The sequence below is a fragment of the Camelina sativa genome, chromosome 7 (genome assembly GCF_030686135.1).
Source record: "Camelina sativa cultivar CO46 ecotype springtype chromosome 7, ASM3068613v1".
In the NCBI taxonomy this organism is placed as follows: domain Eukaryota; kingdom Viridiplantae; phylum Streptophyta; class Magnoliopsida; order Brassicales; family Brassicaceae; genus Camelina; species Camelina sativa.
The window spans coordinates 17,557,469-17,576,004 of NC_141886.1; the positions used below are offsets into that span (position 1 = coordinate 17,557,469).

General features: G+C 32.6%; 1 protein-coding gene and 1 pseudogene across 1 annotated transcript; both read left to right on the forward strand.

Annotated features, from left to right (window-relative positions):
- The first annotated feature begins 834 nt into the window (after nt 1–834).
- LOC109125597 (uncharacterized) lies at nt 835–2,815 on the forward strand (annotated as a pseudogene).
- A 5,501-nt stretch (nt 2,816–8,316) lies between these two features.
- On the forward strand, nt 8,317–8,970 carry LOC104704639 (agamous-like MADS-box protein AGL29). Its single transcript, XM_010420690.2, has one exon. It carries the CDS (start codon nt 8,371–8,373, stop codon nt 8,914–8,916), a length of 546 nt encoding a protein of 181 aa, XP_010418992.2. The 5' UTR covers nt 8,317–8,370; the 3' UTR covers nt 8,917–8,970.
- The last annotated feature ends 9,566 nt before the right edge of the window (nt 8,971–18,536 follow it).

The window sequence follows — 18,536 nt, forward strand, 5'->3', positions numbered from 1 at the left end:
TTTTAAAATTAATCATTAATATGATCGTGACATATATCAAATTATCGATTGGAAATGTTGACACAAATCAAAATCTGTTGGTAAGATGATCATGATATATGACAAATTATCGATCCGATTTTAATATATTACTTTACATGTATATATTTATATTTTAATTTTTCTTTTTCTTAAGCAAAAAGGAAAATAAATAAAAAGAAGATTAATCATAAACGTGATACAAGTGACAAATGTCAAGTTATTGACTAGAGAGACTGACAAATTTCAAAATTAGTTGGTAACATGACACGACATTTGACAAATTATCAATATGAAATTATGGTACATAACAAAAACAAATTTTCTATTTTTATAACACCTAAAAATTTGAACTTTGCTAACCTTTGTCACTATTATTTTTCTCAATTTTATTATTTACTTCAATTTGTTTTTCTTATGAAAAAAGTATATTCTAATTTTACATTATTATTTACTTCAATTCCATTTTAAAATTATAAATACATAATGATTTATAAAAGAAAATATTGTTTATTTGAAAAAAGATTCAGTTACGTAAGATTAATATCCGTTTATTTTTCTGATATTTTTAATTTAATTATGTTGGAGTATATTTGTATTGTTTATTTTAAGTCCTGTTCATATCTTTAAAATATACAATGACAAGGTGTACACGACCAAGTATAGTAACAAAATCCCGTCTTCACTCAAACAAAGCGTAGGTGTGGGTTTCCATCTTCATAGGCAATATTAATTAATATATTGGTTTACAAAAGTCTTATATAAAGATGTTCTCGGGTTCCACTTTTATATCTCATCAAAAAAATTACACCGATTTAATTCATTTACACTTACATGGATCCAAAACCATTAAAGCTACCCATTCACAACCATCCTGTCTTTCTTTCGTCCCGATATGGTGCTGGTTGTAACGGCTGCCACGTACAATACTACGTGTACGACAACTACTATTGCAATGAACCTGAATGTTTTGCTCGGTTCCATATGGAGTGTGGCGAGGCCCCATTGGAGACCAACCATCGTTCCCACCCCCAGCATCCTCTTATGCTCACCAACGACTGGGGAGAGAATACATGTAATTTGTGCGGACAAAGGCTATTGCCTCCCTATTATAGTTGTCAGTTGTTACACATGTGAATACAAGGTGGATTTGAATTGTGGGATGAAACCATCACCACCTACTATTGAACATCCAACGTGTCATGAACATCCACTTGTCTTCTTGAAATACGACAAGAAAAAGTCCCTTGTTAGTTTTGCAAGGAAACTATTTGTGGACCTTCATATGCTTGTCTTGGATGCTATATGTACTTTCAGGTGGATTGTGTCCATCTCACGAAAGAGGTGAACCATCCTTGTCACTCTAGTTATCCTCTCAAACTCATTGCATCTGATACACTTACGGATGACGCCGAGAACACTTGTCTTATATGTGAACAACCAAAAAGCGTGGTTTATCATTGTTACATTTGTAATTTCACCACCCCTTGTTATTGAGCATACCAAGACCCACAAGCATCCACTTACTCGCAGTTCAAAGAGAAACTCATATACTTGTAACGTTTGTGGGGAAGAAGTCAACACAGGGATTTATATTTGTGTTCAGTGTGATTTTGTTATACACTCAAAATGTATTGGCTTACTCCGTGTCATCAACATCAATCGTCATGATCATCTCATTTCTTTCACTCATCATTGTGGCACTGGTTATTCAAAATGTGGAGTTTGCCGCCAATATATAAGTCGGTATAAGGGAGCTTATTATTGCTCTATTTGCCCTAACTGTGCAGTTCATTCTATGTGTGCGTTTACGGGATGGGATGGTAAGGAATATGAAGGGACACCTGAGGTCACTGAAGATATTGCACCATACAAGGTGGTAGGTGATAACTTGATATGTCATTTTAGTCATGAAAAACATCTTTTAAAGCTCCACACAGGAGAAATCATTTATGAAGATCAGGACTTACGATGTGAAGCATGTATCCATCCAATTAGATTTGGCGCAATCTACATTTGTCAGGAATGCTTATTCTTTCTACCTGAAAAGTGTGCTAATCTTCCTATGAAGAAAAAAATGGTCTTTGATGTCATGCCATGCACGTTAAAAGCTGTTCGCTAAATTGATTACTGTAATATCTGTGGCTTATTCTGTGATGGCTTCAAGTACATAGCGCAAGGAAGGATGAGTATAGATGTACGATGTGGCTCTCTATCTGAGTCGTTCGTCCATAATGGCCATATACATCCCCTATATTTAAAATAATTGTGGGCATTTGCGGAGGATGCAATAACAAGGTAGATGGTTATACATTGTGTTGTGATAATTGTGACTTTCGTTTGTGTTTGTATTGTGCTAATTTGCCAGAAAAGACACGGCATAAGAACGACGCACACCCTCTCACTTTATGTTTTGGCGAAAAGGCGAGCAACAAATATTGGTGTGACATTTGTGAGGAAGAGTTATATACAAATAAATGGTTTTATACATGCTCTGATTGTGGAGTCACCTTGCATACACAGTGTGTAATAGGAGGAGATTTTTCAAGTATCGTGACAGGAAACATAAACAAACTTGCCGTGGTTCTTAACAATCACAACTCTCAACCATTATGCAGCCAGTGTCATTCTCGATGGAAGCTCCCTGTCATCCTAACGGATCCTCATAAAAATATATATATGTTCCAATTTATGTTTATTTGGTTATATAGGTTTAGAAGAGTTTATCCCTCTCTCTAAACCACCATTGATATTTGACAATACAATCATCTCTGTAATACGTATGAGAATTGTTTAAGTTGGATTGGCAGAAAGAGTTGAAACAGTGCCATTTAAAATTTATGAACATCATTTTTTTCTTTCTCTCTCTTTGGCAGCAAGAGCAAGAGCTGAAAACATATTTACATAGGAAGTATTGCTAGATGGTTTAGTTATTTTAGTGAAAGAAATAGAGGTTGAGAATTTCTCTTGTCTTGAATCTAATGAAAAATGCGTGCACATATATAACAAACATAAACCATCTTTACACTGTTTTACAAACTAAGCTGCAAATATATAGGACAATATCTATAACTCTGAATTTTGTTGAACATTCTGATCTTGCTGTAGCAATCTTGACAAAGCAACTGTTTTGCACCAAACAAACCTGTTTTAGGGATTATATCCAAAGAACATTTTATTATTTTTGACAACTATATATTCCTGTCAATTCTAATGGAACTTGAGTTCTTTAGAACACTATTATGATTATAGATTATATTTTGGGTTTTAGTGTAATTTTTAGAACACTATTATAACTTTTGATGATACTAAACCTAACTAGAAAGAATCAACAAAATGGTTCTGTGATTGTTGAAACATCTTATATAAACAGAAGTGTACAGTATTAAAAAAAAAAACTGCATTCATCCCAACGGAGACCGCACGCACATGCACACCTAACATGTGAATGGAAGAAGCTCAATTTTGAGATTTTAGATTCTACACCCTAAACTAGAATGAATCATGAAACTGCTTTGACCCTATATATGTAATTCTTGAAATATCTTATATAAGTAGAAGTGCACAGTTAAAATATCGGAACAAAAGAGAAACACCTGAAAGACCAAAAAAAAAGCTTACGAGTCTCACTCTTTTTTTTTTTTTTGTGTGTGTGTGTGTGTATGTATCCTCTCTTTATCTTATTCTAGAACCGAAATCAGACTTGGAACGTTAACAAAGTTGGAAAATGGAAACACAAGTGTTACGTACTTACGTTATCCTTTGATTTTACGTAACATTGTTTGCTGATCGGTTTGGATAGTACCAGTGATTCTATTGGAGTCCTGGTGATGATATCTTCTATTATATCAAAAGGCAGTGATAAAGAAGCCATGGAAACTGTACTTAATGAAACTAGGTCATTCAAAGGAGAATTTCTCTTCGTTTTATACCTAGATACTCGATGAGAGTTGGTTACAAGAAACTATAGGATCAGAATTTTTCCGTACCATGGAATGAAAATTTTTTGAATAAATAAGGCGTAAAGATAATCAAGCCTCCATCCTTAGGCATAAATTTATATTCCTTCATTTCTTCATAGACGTCTGAACATGTCTTCCAGTTTCAGTGTAATTAATTCCAACGCTCCCTCTCAAATGTTTTAGTTTTGGCTTTCGACTGCTCCATTTGATTTTTTTAGACCTTTTTACTCTCATACATCTATTCATCAGTGAAATTGTTTACTTTCATTACTTCGCCATTCTTCTGTTTGGTATTAGTTTCCTAAAATGGGTTTTTAGTGTTTAATATTTTTGGCTTTTAATTATGGGTTTGATCCAAACAAACTACATGGCATGGCTGGCATGTAAATTTGTTTCCTCTAGTTCAATTTAAGTTGAAAACTTCTATACAAAAATATATATGTACGAAAACTTAGTAAATAAAAGTTCATTGTTTAACTTAAAACATAAGTATTTACATATATAACACCCACAAACCAAAAACTGGAATTTTGGGTGTCGGTCCACACTATTTGCGGACGGTTTGATCAGTTCGATTTTAATCGTTCGGTTTGCGTGTTTGGTTTAGGGGAAGCCCTAGACTCGAGTTTAAAAGGTGGAACTCGACTTCCTTCGTCCCTTTAGGCGTTTTTCAGAGAGAAACAGAGAGAAGGAGGAGAAAAGTGTTTTTGTTGTTTTTGGGAGAGTCTGTGAGATTTCTTGACTGTTCTTGAGAGATCTGAAGCTAGGAGGGTGTTAGAAACTTGCTAGGAATTTGGATTCGTCGTAGTTTGTCAGAAACTTCATGCATCGGTGTTGGTCGACACCAACGCGAGGACGATTCGATAACCTTGGCGAGTGTGAGTGTCGGTCGACACCATATGGAGGTGTCGGTCGACACAAACTAGGGTTTCGGGGATGTCGAGCATGGTGTCAGTCGACACCAGATTGCCAGTGTTGGTCAACACCATCTGGTGTCGGTGGACACCCTTCTTTTAGTTGCGACGGTTGATGCAAATGCTTTGTATAATGCCTGGTTTGTTTAGTGTTTGTTGTTTGTGGCATGAAGGGATCTTATTTCTTGTGTGTATAGCCCAATAGATGAGAGGATTGCCTCACTGAGTGTTTATTAAATACTCATGCATCTCAATTTGTGTTTGTGGTGCATGTGAAGGCAAAGTGTAATCGTGGAATCGAGGCGGTGAAGAGGAGTATGTTCTAGTGACTTGATTGGTTGTTGTCTGGCCTTGCTAGGTTGCTAGAGTTGAGTCATTAGAATGTGGTTTAGGTTGCTGGTTTTTTTATTCATGTTGTTTGGATTATTGGTTATGTGTTATGAGTTATTGTTGGTTATTGGATTATTGGTTATTTATTGGTTAAATGGTATTGTTATATTATCCGTTGTTGTGTGATTGTGGTTAGATGGCTAGTGTGTATGAGACGACTAGTTTAGATGATTATTATTATTATTATTATTATTATTTATTATTTGTTATTAAAAAAAAACGGGTCGGGTCTTTTCAACATAAAGGATAATCATTACTCATGTGTAATTAATATTTTAAAACACTCCCCTTAATTATTCAGTGTTATGAACTTGTTACAACAGGGTGCAAAAAAAAAATTGTTATAAGGTATAACATATAAAATTATCAAAACTAAATCCAGTAACGAAGGATATTATTCTGCATAATAAGTTTATATATGTTGACATTTAAGATAATACTTTCTTTGATTCAAATTTGTTGTCTTTTTTTATTGTTTCACACAAATTAAGGAAATAAAGTGTACCCTTGTTGGACTATTGGAATTCCAAAATATTTAATATTTTAATTGTTTAATAAGGGATACATAAAATAATTTCTGCAAAAAATAATATTAGAATTACGAGAATGACAACTATAATAAATAAAAATTAATTACAAAATGACAACTATTTTGAAACGGAGAAAGTATGTATTAGTCATTATTCTTCGTATCATTTAATGGCTAGTCAAACAATAAAAAATAGTCTATTTGCTAGTTAATGTTCAACGGTACTAGACGCCTTTTATCGAAACAAATTTATTGAATATCAATAACTTGACAATTACAAAATCTTATATAAACTTTTTAAAATGATTTGTCAAATTCACATTATAGTAAAGAGAAATTTTTTTTTAGATATGTACTACTACTTTACATTTTAGATTTAACTCTATACACTATGAATTATATGAGTTTATGTTGTAAGAAACTAGTCATCATCATCAGCTGACCGAAGGATCCACATTTCAAGTCCACATGACGCATGTCCATGAATCTTTTTCTATCAATGAGTTACAGGTAATTCATCTACATTATTCTATTATTAGGTATAGGTTTAGATTGTTTTGATGCTTTTGCAGTTGCGTTCTTGTTTACATTATAATATTTTTATGCTATTCTAGTTAACTATATATATATATATATATGAACTAAATCACAATTTTTATTAAATAATTCTAAACAAGAATGTAATTAAAAATTCAATTGTGTTTGACTTTTTCAATTATAGTTTATTAAATATTTATTTTCAAATATAATAACAATGTATGAATGTATAACATACATAAAATATTTAAAAAACACACAATAATATTTATGAGAATATCTATACTATGATTTGCCATTTGAAAGATGACTTTAAGATCAAGCACAATATCAATGTAGTTCATCATAAACTATCGTGGGTTTTTTTGATTCAGTGTGGATTTGAATACTCACTATAGCATGTATAGATTTGAAATATATATATATATTTTTCCTTACTTTTTCCTTCAAGTTTATAAGTTTTTCAAATTAGTGAAGTTACATTTTCGATACTTATCCTACATAGCTTATATTATATATAGCAAATACTATTTAGGATTTAAAGGTGAGGGAGTATTTTACAAATATTACATTTACTCTCTAATTTTCATGATTTTTGTTTATTTCTTTATAGTTATATTTATTATTATCTATAATAGTGTATGTCTTGTATTTCAAATCGGCCTATAAAAACAAGATAGATTATATATATTAGTGATATTTATATATGTATTGCATATTTAAACAAATGATACTTTTATACGGTTGAGATTCAAGTTTTAATGTCCTAAATTATATATAAATTATCTTTTGTTGATGTATTTATTCTAGGATTATGGAATCAAAATACATCCAAACTGTCACATTCTTGTAGATTTGAACAAAATTCAGACTTAAGTTAAATAATTTAAGTCAAAATTGTATTTTTAGCTCCAAGATGAGTTGGAGAAAAACAAAAATGAACATAAATTAATTTGAGAAATACAAAGACAGAATGGTCACATTAATGTTGAAATGAAATATACACTAACCTTAGCAAGCTCTCCCATTTCAATATTTCAATAATGGTATATATATATATATATATAAATGGTATATACAATGTTATAGTGAGTATTTTTTAACCTTTTTAATGTTAATTTTATTTTACTTCTTTCGTTTTGTAAAGCTAATCTAGGGGGTAAAAATAATACTGATTTTAAAAAATGAATAGTCTTAAACTTAAGTTTTTTTTTTTTGTGGGATATAGGAATTATATAAATGAAAATGGCAGTAATTATTAAAATAAATGAAAAATTTTCAGTACTTTTTAAATTAATGTTTGGAAATTTGACCATTGTTAGAAAGTGGCTTAGAGTTTATGTCACATGTGACTGAGGTTTTTTATGTCATAACTGACAAATGTTTCATTACAATAAATTATTCAACTATGTAATTAACATAATTAACTACAAATTTTTGACTAATTCTTCTTTTGGAAATAAACTATATGAGTCAATATTTTATCATCAATAAATAGATAAATTATTTTTACATATATATATATATATATATATATATATATATATCTAAATATTTATTCTTTTCTACAAAATAATTATATAATATAAATGGTCAATAGCATTTCTACTGATATTATATTTTTTAAAACTAATAATTTCAAATATTGATAACTATGATAAAACTTTGACTCATAGAGTTTATTTCCAAAACAGGATAATAAGTAGTCAAGAAAATAGTGGATTACATATTTGACTAAGTTCTTGTAATTAAATATGTTTCAATTATGACATAAATTCTCAGTCAAATATGACAAACTCTGAGTCAGTTTACAATAATGGTCGAATTTCCAAATTTTAGTTTGATAAAGTTTTGACCAATTTTTATGCATTTAATATTTACTATCATCTTTTATTTGTATAATGTCAGTCTTGCACTCAGAAAAAAAATATTCCTTAGCTAACAAAAAGAAAAAGAAAAAGAAAATTAAGTTTAAAGTCTGTCCTCTTTTAGTTAAAACTTTTTTTTTCTTGCCTTCAACATGAATTTAAGAAAAACCAAAGAAAGCCAAAAAATTAACATGAAAAAAATAGAAAATTGTGCAGACCGCACGGTTACATTCTACAAACGCAAACAGAAGATCTACAATAAGCTCAGTGAGCTATCCCTTCTATGTGGTGCTGATGTTGGGTTTCTTGTGTACTCCAACAGTGGAATCCCGTACACATTTGGCAGCCCATCCTTCGAAGTCGTTGCAAAGCGGTTTCTCAACGGTGAGGGCTCTTCGTCAACCTCACTGCCACAACAATCGAACATAGATGTTCAGCATAAAGAAAAGATGGAAGAACTCTGCAAAGTCTACAACAATCTTATAGAGAAGGTTGATGCAGAGAAACAGAAAGGGATGGCCATGGCAAAGTCTGAGGCGGAGGCACTGCCAGTGAAGAAGGACGAGTTGTGGAGAGTTGATCCAACGACGATTAAAGATAAGGAAGTGCTAAAACAGTTGCTGGAGAAGTATGAAGATCTCTATGAGAAACTATGTGACAAGGTTGTTGCAAAGAACCAAATAGAAAATGCACCATAGATTTGATTTAGTGGATCATCTGTTTCATTAAAGATCCCGACCCTAAATGTTATTCTTTCCATTTCAAAATTGTTGTCATTCTACGCTTTAGTTTTTTTTTTTAACTTAGTTGTCATTTTCGTTTTCAATTTAATATTTTCATTTTTAATCGAGAATTTTTTCACTTGCCCCTTATTAAATGAATAAAATATTAAATAGTTTGAAATTCTAATAGTCAGATAAGACAGAACATAACATTTATCAAATTTTTAAACTTTTGAGAAATAATCTAAAATGATAGCTAATTTGAAGTTATCTTAATAGTTTACTAGATTCGGACCGCACGTACGTGCAAGATTGATTTTAAAAACTAAGTTTACTAACACATATATAATTTATTACGTACATGCAGGTTATGCTTGTAAACGTATTTTTTAGGAATGTTATTAACATTCATAATCCAAACTCATACCAAATTAGTATTTGATTTGTTTTTAAATCGGTTTAGACAAAAAAATAATCAATTTTTTTTTTGTTATCAATAAAGAAAATTATATTAAAAAAAATAGTAAACAAAAGATGATATGTCTAATTTAGGACAGAAAATCCATCATTTCTCGTATATGTCATGTTTTCCATCTCATAACTATGGTTTTAATAATAATTTTCCCATTTAAGATTGTATATGTTAGTCCATATGTTAGTCCAACATATAAATATATATGTAAAAACTACGATTTTAATTATAGAAATATTTATTTGGTATAGCATTTATAACATAATCTTTTATTGGTTTGTTTTCATCAAGTTTGTTAATATTTAAAATGATAATCGTTTCACCATAAATTTGGATCGACACGATAGCGGACCCGGATCAAGTGTGAACCGGATTAGTGATCAGCTATATTTTTATTAAACTCGTAAACCATCAAACTGAATAAAAACAATAAATAAACATTTAAACTTCATGAACCGGATGACGAACATATAGTTGTCAAAAGGGTCAAACCCGTCCGCTATACCTGCTCCGCAATAGATAAAAGCACTATGACCAGCAGAAAATATGTTCCACGTATTCCACATGAGTAAAGATTATGTCCGATCGGCATATATCCTGCTTGAATTCGCATTATCCATAATTTCTATCATGTATTTTACCAGTAATAATTTAGCTAAAATTTTTATTTTCCTTACATGTTCCTTTCCCGTACCCATTCTTTCAGGTCTAGATATTTGAAAACAAATAGGAAAATTGAAACTGAATTTAGATATTTAAATTTTATGTTCATGTACTTGTTATTTGATATTTGAAAGTATGTTATGAATTTAACAATCTAAATTTCATAAATTTTATGATCTCTTTCTTTATCTTTATTTTTTCGTCCCGTTTTTTAATGAGAAATAGTATAGATAATGTTTTTAGTTTTCAAATTACCTGTTACCGACTTGTACATGTTCTTTCCTATAAGATAAGTTTTTAAAATAATTAACACCATGTATTATCAAAAAAAAATCAAAAACACCTAAAAGTTTCAAATAATCGTCCCAAACTATAGTCTATAGACTTACACGTCCAGAAATTAACCGTTACTTAAATTAGTGAGATTTTGAGAATAAAATATAACTACCAATTTTTAAATAGAATTATTTACCTGGTTAGAAAACCTGCTTAAAACTTGTTAGAGTCAAATAAAAATATATAGGAGTGAGCGTAATTCATGTTTTATTCTTTTCTGTCCCATTTTATCTACCCATTCGTAATTGCCCCTTGCAGTATGGTACATTGGTACCTATTCGATAGGGGGCAATTTTATATTCTTGAAATAGAAATGGGACAGAACTAAAACATAAATTCTTGAAGTCCAGTTTGGGACAAACACAAATATAATTCATAATATATTTATATATTATATCATATGATAAAAATATTAGAAAAATAGTTGATCTGTTTATTCTTATTATTTGATATATGGTCCATTTATATTGGATTATATTTCTTTGTTTTAATTTCCTAAAAAATATTATAGAACATATTTTAATGTTTTTTCTTTTTCTTTTGAACATTTTTCTGTTAGATAATTGAAAAATATGTTACATAATATATTAGAAGTATTAGTTTATTTTAATTCTAACATGACCCTGGATTTTGTTTTTTTTTGAAAATTTATATTCTCATCATGTTTGTCTCCTTCCATCCCGTTTCAGTCCCATTATTCTTTTCTCATTTCCTCAAAATCATGTTCCCAAAATTTAGCACACAATCACATAATAGTTTGACTCAAAACAAAATAATGTATTTGATGAGAAAAAAAAATTCTTTGAAACATTCAGTTAATACAATCACACATACATGTCAGTTAACATTATTTATCTCTTATTTGGTACATGCTTATGCTAGATAAGCTGAAGAAAAACAACATATTAAAAATACTGTTGTTTTATTTTAGTTGTAACACATTTTTGAACCCGCACATTTATGCATTAATATGTGATAAGTAATATACTGTATATATAGTTTGCATATAAGAATTATGAATTTTAAAATTTTCAAAATATGTAATACGTATGTTTTATTTGTGAGATATTTAGAATCCCAAATTTTAACGATTTTTAAGTGTGGCATAAAATAATTAAATACGATGTGGGAGATATATATTTGAAAGATTGCAATATTTCCAATTATTTTAAAAATAAATTTGAAATATATATATGATAATAACGTCAATATTTTTAAAATACACCAACCAAAAGAAACTAAAAATAAACTCAAAGAAGAAAATAAGTATAAGAGTATCAAAAATTCTATAACATTGAAGTTCTGAAGGTCAATTTAGTTATCCAAATTTTATGATCTCTAATATAAAATGTTTGAGTTTAAGGCCGAAACTATATAACAATAGAATTGTTGGATATATTAGTGTGCTAACTTAAATTTGGAAGTATGAAAAATTACAAAAACTATAATTGGATATACATATGAAGATTTAGTCGAATAACTCGCCAAAGAAGAAAGCTTGATCAGGGAGGGGGAAATCATCTTCAACATTGTGGACATCATCGAGACATTCAAATCCATGTTACCTCTGAAAGATATATTTGTTTCGCCTCTTTTCCAGTTTACTGCAAAGTTAATTATGATTTGAGAAATATATAAAAAAGAAATCAATCACACTAATACGATTTAATACCAATAGGCTACGTATAACAATACTATAATCATAGATTGGTTAAAAAACATGAAAAACAAATAATCATGCAGCAAAAGTACTAACGTTAAAAAAAACTGTAACTATTCAAAAGAATTGTAAGAGAAACTCAATTATAACTATTTAATTGTTTCACAACATCCGTATTTTAGAAGTTGTACAGTCTTGACTTTTATGTTTCACATGTTCTTGAAGAGTTTTAAATCCGAAACACTATAAGATAATGAAAAATAAAAGTCAGAAAATTTTAAACTCAAAATATTGATGCTGGAAAAAGTTTTTGTGAATGAACGAAACTAAAGATTTCGACACGTCTTATATAGAGATGAAGATTAATATATCTTTCCTAACACAATATATTTTAGGATACTAACAAAAAAGATTTTGGTAGTTATTTTAGATTTGTTCATTTAGTTTTGGAATAGAGATTTTAGAAAAAGGAAAATCATAATATAAAATCATAAATATTGTTTATGCAGATTTCTCACAATATATAATCAAATTAAATTTTATACATATATACAATTTTGAATTTAATTGCTCGATTTTAATAGAAACAGATTTAAATTATTTCTAGAAACAAATTTAGATGATTTTGTGTATTAGGTAACATCAAAATCAGAAATTATTGTTTTCGGATATATTTCAAAATATATAATCAAATGAAATATGTTTACATATATACAGTTTCGAATTTAATGCCCAAATTAAATATGTACTAAATATCGAAATTATTGTTTCCTTAAGTTGTTTACACGAAAATACTTACTTTTTTTTTTAATTTGTTTGATTCTGTTTGGATACACGAGTATGAAAAAAAGCTCCGAACAATTAATACATGATCTCAACAGAATGAATCCGGGTCACAATAGGATCCGCGCGTTTTTATCATGAAATTTACTTTTATTCCCTTCTCGTTTTATATGCTTTGTAATATATTCAGGGGCATTTTATGTCACATTTTACCAATTATTTTTGCATTGTAAAAAAATGCTTTCCTTTTAATAGTATAGATAAAACCTCTTGTTGCTACAAAAATTACTTATGTGGAAGAGTTCATTGAGTGATAGTATCTTTCAGATTTGTTGATATGTTTCGTCAAGTATTCTATCATAAAGCCTAACGAAACCACAAAAATCAATGCCAAGAATGCAAAGAATTGATCAAAAACAATTCAACTGGAACCGGAGTATGGACATGACATTTTTACCCTAAGACAAAGCAAATTGTGGATCCCAAGACCAACCAACAATGACAGGGGAATACTCTGCAAAATCCGGTTATCATTATGCCATGATGGAGAAGAATGTAAGTGAGTTTCAGATGAGAAATGAGGAGGATTTTAACTGAATAAAGAAAACAAGAACTGCTTACCAAAGGTTAAGTTTTTCTTTGGAAATCAATGAAGACGCTCTTCCCACTGGTGAAAACTTAAAAGGAAGGGGAATAAAATTACAGCCAGCTGCCCTTTCTGCACACAAGAGGAATTGGACTCCATCTTTTCTTCCACTGCAGCTTCTCCAAGCAGATGTGGACCCAAACACCTTTCAAAAACCGATTGATCCCTCTAGCTTCTCAAACCTAAAGCTAGGAATTGAAACCTCCGGGAAAATTATTTGTCTACCCCCTACAGGCATCAATGAAGCCGCTTTAGGTGAAACGACCCAATCTATATATTTTTTTTAATATAATAAAAAACTAGTGATCCACTACTCACTAACATCCTAACCCCAATCAATACAAGAATGGAACTAAATAACATCATTAAACCAGAAGAATAACATAAACCAAGGAACCAACAATTCTAGGAAACATTCTAAAGACTCAACTAGAGCAACCAAACAGAAGTCATACATCAACCAATCAAGCCACTAGAACATCCTCCTCTTCATTGCCTTGATTCCACGATCACACTTTGCCTTTACCTGCAACACAAACAACAATTGCGACGCATGAGTATTATCACAAATATTCACTAAGGCAATCCTCCCATCTAATAGGCTATACACAAACAATTGAGAATCCAATGTTCAATAAACAACACACACCACCATCAAACCAGTAGAAGTAAGTATCAGCCGCTACTGAAGATTAGTGTTGACCGACACCAGAGTGTCGATCAACACTGACACCTGGCAAAACTTGGTGTTGACTGACACTCTCCTGGTGTCAATCGACATTGGCAACCTGGTGTTGACCAACACCCTCCTGGTGTCAACCGACACCCTCCTAGTATCGCTCGACACCTGCTCGACATACAATGAAAACCTTAGTTGTGTCGACCGACACCTCCACATGGTGTCGACTGACACTCCTTAGAGCCCTAGCGTAATCCGTGCATTGGTGTCGACCGACACCTTCCAGGTGTCGACAGACACCGATGTCGAACATCGTTTTCCTGCAATCTCCAGTGTAGATCTCCATCTCCAAACACCTCCAATGCGGCTCACCCATAAGCCATAAAAGGGCCATTGGAAACATGAAACCACCACAAGCTTGAGAATTAATCAACCACACATTAGACACAGAAACAACGAATTCTGAAGCTTAGATCTGCCGTGGTCATGCACGCACCTCTTAAACAGGAAGATTTTGGCAAAAAACCAACGAAAACAGCTTCCTAATAAGCTTTTACCACGTTCCCAGCCTAAAATCTCCACCCACAGAGACAAATCTCACTAAGAATGGATTAGAACTTCTCAAGAACACTCAAAGGGATTTTACCCTCTTTCTAAAAGTCTCTGGAATCGACAAATAAACCGCTCTCAAAACCCTCAAATCGACTTCCAGCTTAAATACCTTGTTTTAGGTTTCTCCTTAACCAAACCTCTTCAATTCGATGATTAAAAACAAATCGATCGAACCCAAAGTATATGTTGTCGGTGGACACCCTTCTTGGTGTTGATCGACACCCATCCTCAAAACCATAAAAATTGGTTACAATTTCCCCTACCAACATAGATTTGTCCACGAATCTCGAAAAACCATCAGCCAAGGGTTCCCGCGCAACCATCTCCACAACCCGCCCCTCCTTCAACCGACCTACGAAGGTTACCTCCAGGCGATAAACTCACGTTCCAGACATTATTAGCTCTCAATTTTTGGACTTTCCTTACTCATAGGTATCAACCTTGAGTTTCTATTGGCTCCTCATTAGGCCTTAGTGAAATGACAGCACCCGGATTCCCAATCTTTTGACAGGTTCCAAGAGAAACGATCTCAGCAGAACCTCATAATTTTGACAAGATAACCGGAGTAGAAATGGTTCCATACAAAGACTTTCACCAATATAGGCTAGGTCCAACGAACCCATGCTTTGCATCCACAAAACACAGTCATACAAACGTACTTCAGCTCCCTAAGCACGCATGAAAGTCATTTAACATCCTACCGGCAACCACTTGACTCCAACTTCCGAGCAAGCTTGCTTATTCACGTATCACCAAACACCATCTTATCTAGTTACTAAGTCGCACAACCAACCATCCCTAGCGACCGAGTAACAAGAGAGGTGGGCTGGAATACTTTATTCCATCCAGCCACATATACGCTTCTCCGATGAACTCATCGTTTCACCGTGCTAGCTTTAACTTCGTCCTACAACCACCATGACCTTGCTCCATAAGCTTACAAATATTTCAGCTCAAACCGAGCTGATTGGTTCAACCAACAACATAACTTAACACAATTAAATCCATACAAAAACTCCATATAAACATTCAAGAAAAATTTACAAACTCCACTATTGGATAAGAAGTCTGTACTATCAAGAGTCTCTCAACCAAATTTTATCTCTATCAGAGTAGCTTTGGTTCTCCAAGCGACGCCTATAAAGAACCATCTTATAACATTTTCTAGGGTTCATACTTAACCCAGATTTCACAGTTTCCAGCAATTACTTGGCCAGGAAGCAACACACAAAAATCTTCGGGATTAACTCAAAATGATGCTCTCTTAACATCTATCGACTCATGGCTTGATGTAGATTACACCAATATCATCCAATTCCCGGAAAAATATAAGATACAGCACCAACGAGCCTCCAAAGTCGACTCCTCTAGACTGCCTTTATCTTCAACCTTCTTTCACTTTCTTTCTCCTCTTCACCTCTGTTCTCCCACCACTAACGGAGCTACCCACAGCCACGAAATGACCAACCAGACCCATCAATGGTTCCCAGCATCTCTGAAACGTTACTTCTCTCTCCTCTCGCTCTCTCTCTCCTCATCCTCTTTTCTCACTTTCTGATAGCGATATGTACAACCATAACTCAGCGACGCTGTAATATATCAACCACAATTATTGACGTGACCCTGATTTGATGGAATACAAAACTAAAACAACCGGAGAAACCATCAACGCTACAAGCCAACGACTCACCTCTTCACGATTACATAATCACTTTAATAACCGGTCCTAACGCTCAATCCAATAAACAAATCAACGTAACCAAGAAAATACGATCCTCTTTACATGACCACCAAATTCACAAATCAACATACACGAGAGTTAAGGGGTAGCCGATACCTTCTCAACAACACCGGTTTACCCTCCGGTGAAGACGTGACACGTGAAGGCACATGCTGTGCCCAATGAGAGTCTCGTGTTTCACAAACGGCGACAACTAACACGAACAACATAACATGGCTCAATCCCTCTCTTCCTCTCACCCCAACACCACCTCGACCCTCATCGCTTCTCTCACGACCCCCATATTACAACACCAAACTGAACTCATCCCCTTTGTTCCTCTTACCACCACCGAGCTTCTCTCTCTCCTATCATCCCTTATGGTGGTGATGACCATTGACCAGCCCCCCGAAGACCAGAGGCGTCGAGTATTTTTAAAGGGAACAATAGGATTTTTCTTGGTTTAATTCGATTAAACCAGAATTAGCTAAACCAATAATTAATTAAATTAACTGTTCATTGGTTTAATTAATTAATCAATTAGTGTAATAAACCAATTCAAATTAAATCGGCTTCACTCCGATTCCTGACTGAAACAAGAACTTTTTCAAGTATCTACTTATGAATGAATGAATGATGCAATCAAACAAACAGGATGATGAGAATGTATGCAAGGTGTTTCAATACCATTATAATATTGTAGCATAAAGGATGTCAATCCATAAAGAGTGTGATATCAAGTTGATTTGTTTCTAACAACCTAATGACAAACATGTAAATGCAGAAGATTAAAGCAACTTAAGACAGTACTAATGCATAATTAAACTGTAGAACAAGTGTAATAAACTGTGCTAAGCAATAGAAAACTACTAACAAATGCAACTATGAGCAAACTGAAAAGAAACAGAACATAAACAAGGAAGTAAACTGGCGCTCGAGTAGCACTCGGTCGAGTGCATGGTCGAGTGGGGGGTCGAGTGGACTTCCGGATGAAGAACAGAGGCCAGACAACAATCAAAATAAAGCAAAACACAAGTAAATCAAACAGCAAGCGAATAATATTATTCAAACAGAGAAATAAATAAACAAAGAAGGTCCTAGGGATGAATTCATGGGCTGGACTCAAGCTATGGTTATCTAAATTGATCAACAAACCTCAATCAACAATGAGCTATCTCTAGACAATGATCTTCTAATACTTGTTAATCCATTCTCATGACAATAACAATCAAGCTTAGATACTCTTAGACCTAGTTCTCACTAGCTATTACATATAAAAGCAGGCATTAAACAACCAAATCATCAATGTCAAAAATCACTTTAAACATCTAATCTCTTAGCATATTTCATGATAATCTCTAGCATTAGCCTTATCTAACAATTTAGACATTGGTGTGATGCTAAGAAGCTTAAGATGTATCCTTACCCTCTCAGTATAAGAATAGCATAAAGCATATCTAATCTAGAAGAGATATTTAAACAATCAAGCTTGATCAGTGTAGATACCCATAACTCTTATCCAGCCTAATACATCCCTAAGATCCTAAGCCACTAATCAGATCTAAAAATCATCATGAAGAACACAAACCCAGAAATTAATGAAACTAACATGATGAGAAAGATGAGATAAAGATGAACAATTTAATACAAAGAAGTGAAAGCAAATACTCAACAGATTCAAAGTTGTGAAGGTTACAAATCTATGAAAATCTAGAGAAAAGATAAGAGATGATGCGATAAAGTAAAAGTAGCTAAAAATGGCAAAAACTAGGTTATGAGATGTCTGCAGGGTCTCCAGGGTCTGACTTTTTAGCCACAAGTGCCAGTACATATATATAGTAGAGAGAGAAGCCCTAGTTAGCTAGAGGATAAAATAGAGAGTCGGCTGCAAGTGCTCGACCATGTGCTCGGTCGAGTGCATGGTCGAGTGGTTAGTCCGTCACGTAGCTCGAGTCTTTGATCTGGGATGATATCCGTTCAGTAAAATCGGGATAACTCTTGAACTACACCTCCGATTGACTTGAA